Consider the following 8,930-nt stretch of genomic DNA (forward strand, 5'->3'; position numbering starts at 1 on the left):
CATCTATTTATGGAACTCTATACACGTGACTAAATCTGGATGAATTCATTCTAAGGTGGTATCTTCCACTGTAAAGACGCGAAGCGATTTGGTCCCATTGCGATAAAGAGATATTAAAAAAAGATATCTCAGATTCACTTGAACAAATAAATCCTTTTCAAAACTAATAAATGTCTGAGGGTGTAAAACGCCATAAAAATATATGCGTATATTTTGTCTGCTTGGACTAAAACCAAGTTGAAATCCTCGCTGAAAACTTTGTAAAAATTCTCTATTCACAAACTACATTAACTGCGAAATACGATAATATTCTATTATGGTTGAAATTTTTGTGTCCTCGTGAGAAAATCTTGCGCGAACTTCATCGGTATATTCGATCTTCTACCCAGTCCATGTAATCTTTCACGTTCAAATACACGCCGTACTTATTAGGCAGCGCACATCCCTCACTACTCCCCCACGACACTAACCCACCTAGAAACCACCTTTCGTCCCCTGGGTCTTGAAACACGTACCCACCCCCGGAATCACCCTTACACACGTCCTTCCCCCCGTCTGCAGGCCCTGCGCAGAACATATCTGCTGTTACGGGATATCCTTCCGCGGCGAACGCACGACGACACGCCGATGTCTCGACGACGGGAAGACAAACCTCTTGGAGGATGTTAGGAAAGAGCTTGGTGCTTGATGCTCGGCCCCAACCCGCCACAACACCGCGAGCACCCGGCCTGATGACATCGTCACTACTGTAAAATACAGAAGTAATGTACGTCATGTAATGCATACTGATGACGGTTTCAAGTATCGAGCTGTTCTTTATGTTCTTAATTAACTTAATTTTTTAAATATATTTTAATTGTTGCGCGCATATTTAATTTAATTCCATTGATCAAATGATCGCCTAGACAATTTTTGTTATTGAATAATCTCACTTACCTGTCGGTATCTGGGAGACATATTGGTTTAACAAAGTCACTCATAATAACTGGGTGGGTCAGTCGTAGTAAGGCAAGATCAGCCTGGAAGGTGGTTGGATTATAATCCCTATGCTCGAATATCTGACCAATGTGCATCTCTTTAACTTGAGTCTCGTTCTCCTGAGATCTGTTGTGCAGACCAAGAACGACTGTGAATCTTCGTGGTCGAACTACTTGACGTTTCTTGTTAACCACACAGTGGGCCGCTGACATGAAATGAGAAAATAAATAATTGTAACATTTATAAGAAATAAATAGGACGCGTTCTCACGAGTGACTCATTAACCCTAACTAAAAGTGAACTCAGTCAAACTGTGCAATCATCGGTGCAATTACTTGAAATAAAATTTACATTTTAACGGACCGAAAGCTTTGCAGTATTAAATACTTACGTGGTGTACCTACTAGTGGCGTCGCCAGCATCGATAAGTGGGGTGGACATATTCATATATTCATGTTGACAGACCGATAAAACAATCAATTTGAAAAGAAATGAATAATATAAAACACGAATATATGAATAAGTCCCCCCCACTTATCAAGCTGGCGACGCTACTGGTACCTACAAGCTAAATTACTTATCGATTGTCACCATGCAAACGTACAAGAAAATCAAAATTCTCAAGTTGTTCCTGTTAGGATGTCAATAGGATCAAGCAAAGACCTAAACCCGCCCGTGTGTAGCATATACCTGTATCAATGGCCTCTGAATTCTTTATAACCAGGTCGTAGGTGCCATATAACTGTATAAACGACCTTCGCCATAACCTCGCTACTTACCTGTGATCAGCCAAAATTCGTTAAGAAGCGAGGCACCGCACACTCCACGACCATCCAGTTTCAACAATGCGTGCCAGGGGTAGGAACCTGGGACGGCATCGTTCCCGCCAACAATGTTACCACGGCAACCCTGACGATATTCGTTGGCAAAACTAGAATTACCACAAACTGTAAATAAAAGTGAGGGAACAGAGTCAGTGAAAACTTTTAGTTGTCAAACTTTCAGTTTTCATTTTGAAACTCATTCGGTACAAAACGGAAAGAGAAAACTAAATTTAGCAAAATACTAAACGTTTTGCAAATTGTCGTAAGATGAGGGAAATAAAATTTTTAGAGATCTTTGAAAATTCTTCGCGGTTAGGATTATTCAGAGGTGGCTAAATGTGACCATACCTGGTACACACTCGGGCAGACTATCCGACCAGAATCCATCATCTTCACACGTCAATTCATCCATCCCGTAAATTTCATAGAAATCATTACATTCGAACCAGACTGATTCTCCGAAGGTCAGACCGCCGATACGAACTCTGCCCCGTATCGGAATGCCAGGATGCCCGCAAGAAATCGCTGGAAAAAAGGATCGCAATATTTAAACAAGATAATCGAATATCTTACCGAAGCCTAACGTTTGAAATTGTGGATTTTTTGCGATAATTCTTAGAACAACAATGCAGTTCTCAAAGTCTATTTTCTCAAATTGTGAGACATGGTAGTGCCTTGCTTTGGCTTGTTGTTCATTTGATTTTCAAAACCGGATGAGTTCGACTATAACTGCGATTTTGTCAGTATAAAAAGACGTGCTATAAAAAGATTTGACTTGTGGTATCAATTAAGTGCGATTTAGCCACCTTTTGACAGACTTTCCTCAGCATTTCTGTCAAAAATATTATATTTTTTCTCCGAAAGGGCGAGCATTGTCGAACGAACGACCGGTCAAAAATAAGCATTTTAGAATAGTCTTCTTCACCAATAGTCTCTTCCTTATCCACGAATGAAACCTTTTGGGAAGTCAGGTTTCAAATTTGAAAATTACGAGTTAAACAATTTGAAGTAACGTCTCGTGACTTACGTTCACAAACAGGTGGTTCCATAGTCCATTCTCCAGAGCTTCTGCACCAAATCCTGGCCACGCCATTCATGATGTAACCAGGATAACACTGGAAGAAGATCTCATCTTTGAATGAAAAACCGGAAGCATTCATTGCACCGTTCAATGGACTCTTTAATTCTGGACATTTCACCCCTGCAAATATCAATACAATTGTAAAAATATGAAATATATCAGAATGATTCTTTGTTCTGTTAAAAAAAACATCTCCATTCTACGAACAATTCATTTGGTAAAATGATGGTTGTATATAGTTAGGTTAGAATATCAAAATCCCTAGTTTTTTACTCTCGGGAGATGGCAGGGTTCTTGGATCTTAGCAGAACAATTTTCAAGGGCTAAAATCGATTACATTAATCAAAATTTCTTTGAGATGCAGAGAAAGATTAGGTTCAAACTGAAATTGCTTTACATTTTTGCAATTGAATGATTTGAATCCAAATATTTACGGATGCAAAATCTTTTCATGATCGTAAAACCTGCGACAGGGTAAAAATTATTCAAATTTGAGTGTTAAACTTATGTTTATTGATCATTCATCGATCATTCATCGATCATTTATTGATCATTCATTCTTTTCATGGAGCAATTATAGAATACCTGGCCAACCCACATCTTAACAGTGAATGTCATATAGTCTTCTAGATAAATGTACCTTGTTTTATGTTACTTAATCCGTGAATTAGACTTCCAGAGAACAAGAATAAACACTATTTTTAAAGAAAAGGGCAGTTCTATACTCTAAAATCGATCCTCTAACAGATCTTTAACATAATGGACTATTGGCCTGGTATTCTATAATTGTACTTCTATCACTAACACAGATATTTACAAATGGAAAAAACCTTACCTTCGGTGTGAAATTGGGCAAGGAATCCTTGCAAATTCTTCGAGGCGTCCGTAACAAATCTAACGGTCATAAAATTGGAGGTCGAAGTGATGTTTTTCGGAGGAATTTTACCGCATAAGCGACCAGAGTTTCCCCCGGCTGTGATGCTGAGATGATCATAAGGACAGATCACGTCTGGATGTGTTTCAATTTCGAACTGAGTAAAAAATAAATGATAAATTTATCACTGCAGAAAATCTCTTATGCATGACTACACAAATCTTATTTATCGCTGCACATTCAGTATAGCATTGTACATCTAGCTGTCATTTCACCTCAGAATAATCCTCGGTACGAATCGGTCCAAAGTCCAAACTCACCTCAATAAACTGCAGTACAATACGATAGCCACGTGGTACAGTGATTGTCCAGGTACAGTTTGAATAACTGGGGTAGTTGTTTGGGAATTCAGGACTGCTTATCGTTCCGTGTAATCGTCGCAAATGAACATTCTTGCATTTGACTAAATTAGAAGATGAAAACTAAAAGATGATATTGGAAACACCAAAGAACAAACTAAGGGATCCTAAAGGAAAACACTAGCAAATGTAAACCACCATTATGATTATAACACAAAGTTATGCACGTTGTATTTTCGTTACAAATTCTTAAAATCCACGGATTAAACTATGCAAGAATGCAATTGCTATTACAGACACCTTAATAGTGTCTAAACTGGGGTTAAAAATTGTTGTCGTTCATATCTCATGGATTCTAGACGGATGCTACTGCAGTTATACGTATTTCCAATCACTTTAACCTACCATATTCACAACTTTTCTTGTTCTTCTTGAGGCGATAATTCAGGCGACACGAACAATAATATCCACCAAGATAATTGTGACATATTTGATCGCAACCACCATTATTAACAGCACATTCGTTCACATCTAAAATAACAGATATAATGGCCATGTTATCATGTGTTTAAAGCATCAATTTGTAGGAAGACCGCGTTTATCTATTATATTTACTTGAAACGTTACACTGAAAGCACTGCGTATAATAAATATACACATGAATGCTGTTGCTACGAATTTATTAATTCAACATGCAAAATTTCAAGGATATCATAGCCATGGTATAGCCAAAATAATGCCAAACTTATACTAGAGTCCGATAATTTATCTGAAAATACTTCATAGTAAAGCAAAGTCTATATAATGATAACAGACAGTTATTCGTCAGGAAGAACTATATCTGCGGTGTTTGTCTGAATAGTCAAACTTTTCGGTCTTCGCCTAAATTCGTCTAAACGGATCTTCAACGGTCATCTCTAGTAGATATCACAGCAATATTAAGTTTCTAGACTTACTTTCTTCGAACAAATAAGGATCAAGCTGTTAGCTATAAATGTACACTGTTACTCTGTTGTTAAGATCAATAAAGGCTCAACCGCATGGTCTGATGAAAATCCCATTTTACTCAGTAAATTTCCACCTTCAGGAATTCGAAGTGCTTCGTACTACCAAATATATTACACGTTTTAGTCAAAGGTGGTATTGTAAAATCTGATAACCTTAAGTTTAGCTTAAAGATTCGTCAGTAAAAAGGTGATTGGAGACTCGATTTACCACGAGATTTAAACGAGTTTGATCAAGGTAGGCTGACTAAGGTCCTTAATACATTTTTTATGTTTATGCAAAATTGAACAGAGCGAGAACAATAGATTTTACTCAACCATACAGTCTAATTAATGGTCAGTGAAAAACTACGGCTTTTACATGCAAATTCATTGCATATACCGGCTGAAGATGTTGACTGAACGTCAAATATTAATCAATTGTTAACACAAATCGTGTTCCCTTCCGAAGTTAAAATTCTTAACGTGTTTCTTCACACGAACAAATTTCATCCGTTCAATTCACTTCTGATGTATGGAATATAGTTTGTTATTGATAAAGCAGTATTGCATTGGTTTTAGTTGATTTGCAGCCCATATACTTTGCAAGTCAACAGACTATAAGACATCCATCAGAAGCGAGTTTGATCTGAGAAAACTGGATCGCTTGAATAGACCTTCGTTCAGCTGTTAAAGATCATTCACTATTTTCAAGCCTACCTACAGCTCTGTAATGTGCTTCAAAGCCCCGAAATTTCTTCTCGTTGGAGTAATCTGAATGGAACATGACTTTTATGCTATTTCCCTTAGATTCCAACTGCGATATGGCTTCGGAATGGCCCTTTTTCGCTGAGCCACAGTATTTGCCCAGAACTCGGCCTTTCTCGACAACCCTCAGGTAGTCATAGGAACAGTTAGGATAATATTCCACGTCAAAAACAGTGAACATCAGTTTCACATGAAAACCTTCCCCGACCGTAATGCTCCACGTACATTGCAGGAAATCGTAATAGTTTTCTGGAAATCCAGGGGGGTGGAACTTGCCATATAAACCGGAGAGAATTTTCCCACAGCGGAATGCTATAGTGAAGAAGATACGAAGATGGTTGATGATTTCCAAGAATCGGATATTATAGGAAAGTATAAGTTTTTAGAAATGCGGGTTCTCAGGGAGATATGGAGCGTGTTTCAAACGCAACCTTCCAACGAGATTCAACGAAGCATGACATGATTCTGAGGTATTGAAATGAGTATATAACATGATCCTGGTAGTCGTGCAGTCATCCTAACAATAGCATGCGCTTGTTTGGTTTCATAAAAAACTCATTTCAATACCTCAAAATCATCTCACGATTTGTTAAATTTCAGCTAAGCCGGATAATGTAAGCAGCCCCATAGTAACTAGTTAAACCTGTTTCAGACGTCCAACTTTTCATGTGCCGAACCTATTGTTAATGAGAAAAGGTCTTTAAGTTCATTTACATTCGATTCAGCACATGAAAAGTTTGACTTCTGAAGGACGTCTAGTTTTTTCTAATTTCTACTTTGATCGTGTCTTCAACGAGTGGAACGAAAGTCTGGAGATTCTGAGAAGATATACCTGAAGAAGGGTTCAGCAATGTGCAGTAAAACAGCAGCGCAGCGAATAGTCTAAATGAATGGGAAAAGTTTTAAAGAGATGAGAAAATAAAATAGTAATCAGGGACCGCGGAGCGTTTTTCGTATTGCTTGGGCTCGGAACCGCGCGCCTGCTAGGAGAGTCCGGGAAAATTTTGAAATATACATAGCCATAGGCCTCTGAAATGGCCGCAAATGACTCTCAAGTTAAGGATTATTGGGAAATAATAGATGCTTTGAAAAGTCTCCAGCACGTTTGGAGCTCATATACAAACATTAAAATATATAACCATGCTTTGGTTATGATGTCAAATATTTTGATGTGGATAACCACGCTGTTTTAATAGTCAAATGCTTGTCCAATGTAAAGTTTCCAGCATGTTTGGCGCTAATATACAAACATTAAACAATATAACCATGCTTTGGTTATGATGTAAAATATTTTGATGTGGATAACCACGCTGTTTTAATAGTCAAATGCTTGTCCAATGTAAAGTTTCCAGCATGTTTGGCGCTCATATACAAACATTAAACAATATAACCATGCTTTGGTTATGATGTCAAATATTTTGATATGGATAACCACGCTGTTTTAATAGTCAAATGCTTGTCCTATGTAAAGTTTCCAGCATATTTGGCGCTCATATACCATCATTAAACAATATAACCATGCATGCTTTGGTTATGATGTCAAATATTTTGATGCGGATAACCACGCTGTTTTAATAGTCAAATGCTTGTCCTATATGTAAAGTTTCCAGCATGTTTCGTGCTCATATACAAACATTAAACAATATAACCATGCTTTGGTTATGATGTCAAATATTTTGATATGGATAACCACGCTGTTTTAATAGTCAAATGCTTGTCCTATGTAAAGTTTCCAGCATGTTTCGTGCTCAAATACAAACATTTTAAAAACGATATAATCATGCTTTGGTTATGATGTCAAATATTTTGATATGGATAACCACGCTGGTTAAATGGTCTAATTCTGGTGCTATGTAAAGTTTCAAGCATGTTTGGTGCTCTTTTACAACATCTATATAAAGTTGCAACTTGTAAGTATCAAATATGACCGGAAAACGGTGTACTCCACCATGGTCGAATATGGTCGGAAAACGGTGTACTCGACCATGGTCGAATATGGTCGGAAAACGGTATACTGGACCATGGTCGAATATGGTCGGAAAACGGTGTACTCGACCATGGTCGAATGTGGTCGGAAAACGGTATACTCGACCATGGTCGAATATGGTCGGAAAACGGTAAACTCGACCATGGTCGAATATGGTCGGAAAACGGTGTACTCGACCATGGTCGAATATGGTCGGAAAACGGTATACTCGACCATGGTCGAATATGGTCGGAAAACGGTAAACTCGACCATGGTCGAATATGGTCGGAAAACGGTATACTCGACCATGGTCGAATATGGTCGGAAAACGGTATACTCGACCATGGTCGAATATAGCGGAAAACAGCATACTCGACCATGGTCGAATATACAAGAAAACGGCATAGTCGACCATGGTCGAATGTACCGAAAAACGTTCATCGTTTTGGATTTTAGCGATTTTGACCTGACAATAATTAACTATGACCTGACCAAAGCTTTTCTCCCCGTGGGGATGTTTATAAAACAAAATATGGGAACAAATTCAACAAGCAATTACGAACTTGTCTGTTGTCAATATTCCAAGTTAAAAGGGGTTAAACTGAAGCGGTTAAACAGAGCTTTTCAATGTGAAAGTTTTTATAAAGCACTACTTAAATTTCGCTATAAATAGCTGAGCAAATTCATTAAAGCGAAGTTCAGAGCCGAGATAGCAACATCTGCGCATTTGAATGACTTCATTCGGGTAAATTGATGATGAACGATTATTCGGGGAAGCGCGCAGTCAAAACACAAATAAGTATATCACGAAATGAACTCGAATCAGTCTGTTATAAATATTACGCGAAGTTATCTATGAAATGTACATGTGTATGAATTAGACAAGTATGGAATGACAGTAAACAGAGTAGTGTTTAAATTAAACTTACAGATTTCGTCTCATGTCGTCCCGGGAATATCACGCACCGCTGTGTGAGTTGCGATAGTAAAATGCGACAGCAGAATTGAACAGAAGCTGACGAGCTTTTTATGACAGGCTTTCAAAGTATTTCTGTAAATTCTGTTAAAGACTTTTCTCAGTTCGACGCGATGAATGA

The 8,930-nt window shown here is 38.0% G+C and overlaps 1 protein-coding gene across 1 annotated transcript; it reads right to left on the reverse strand.

Annotated features, from left to right (window-relative positions):
• Nucleotides 1–223: 223 nt before the first annotated feature.
• On the reverse strand, nucleotides 224–8,923 carry LOC114525919 (mannan-binding lectin serine protease 1-like). Its single transcript, XM_028547379.1, has 11 exons — nucleotides 8,763–8,923; nucleotides 6,700–6,749; nucleotides 5,820–6,179; nucleotides 4,522–4,647; nucleotides 4,078–4,220; nucleotides 3,719–3,914; nucleotides 2,830–3,003; nucleotides 2,151–2,327; nucleotides 1,758–1,925; nucleotides 937–1,183; nucleotides 224–746 (listed from the first exon to the last, which is right to left on the reverse strand). The coding sequence occupies exons 1-11, from the start codon at nucleotides 8,774–8,776 to the stop codon at nucleotides 362–364; spliced, it is 2,040 nt and encodes a 679-aa protein (XP_028403180.1). The 5' UTR covers nucleotides 8,777–8,923; the 3' UTR covers nucleotides 224–361.
• Nucleotides 8,924–8,930: the final 7 nt, after the last annotated feature.

This window comes from Dendronephthya gigantea, unplaced genomic scaffold, assembly GCF_004324835.1.
Source record: "Dendronephthya gigantea isolate DGI-Jeju-01 unplaced genomic scaffold, DenGig_1.0 000036F, whole genome shotgun sequence".
NCBI lineage: Eukaryota > Metazoa > Cnidaria > Anthozoa > Malacalcyonacea > Nephtheidae > Dendronephthya > Dendronephthya gigantea.

Coding starts and splice junctions, on each gene's coding strand:
- LOC114525919 (XM_028547379.1), bottom strand. Junction 4,221..4,521: donor CAAGAAAAGTTGTGAATATG/GTAGGTTAAAGT, acceptor CTTCTAATTTAG/TCAAATGCAAGAATGTTCAT. Junction 3,915..4,077: donor TTGTACTGCAGTTTATTGAG/GTGAGTTTGGAC, acceptor TTTTTTACTCAG/TTCGAAATTGAAACACATCC.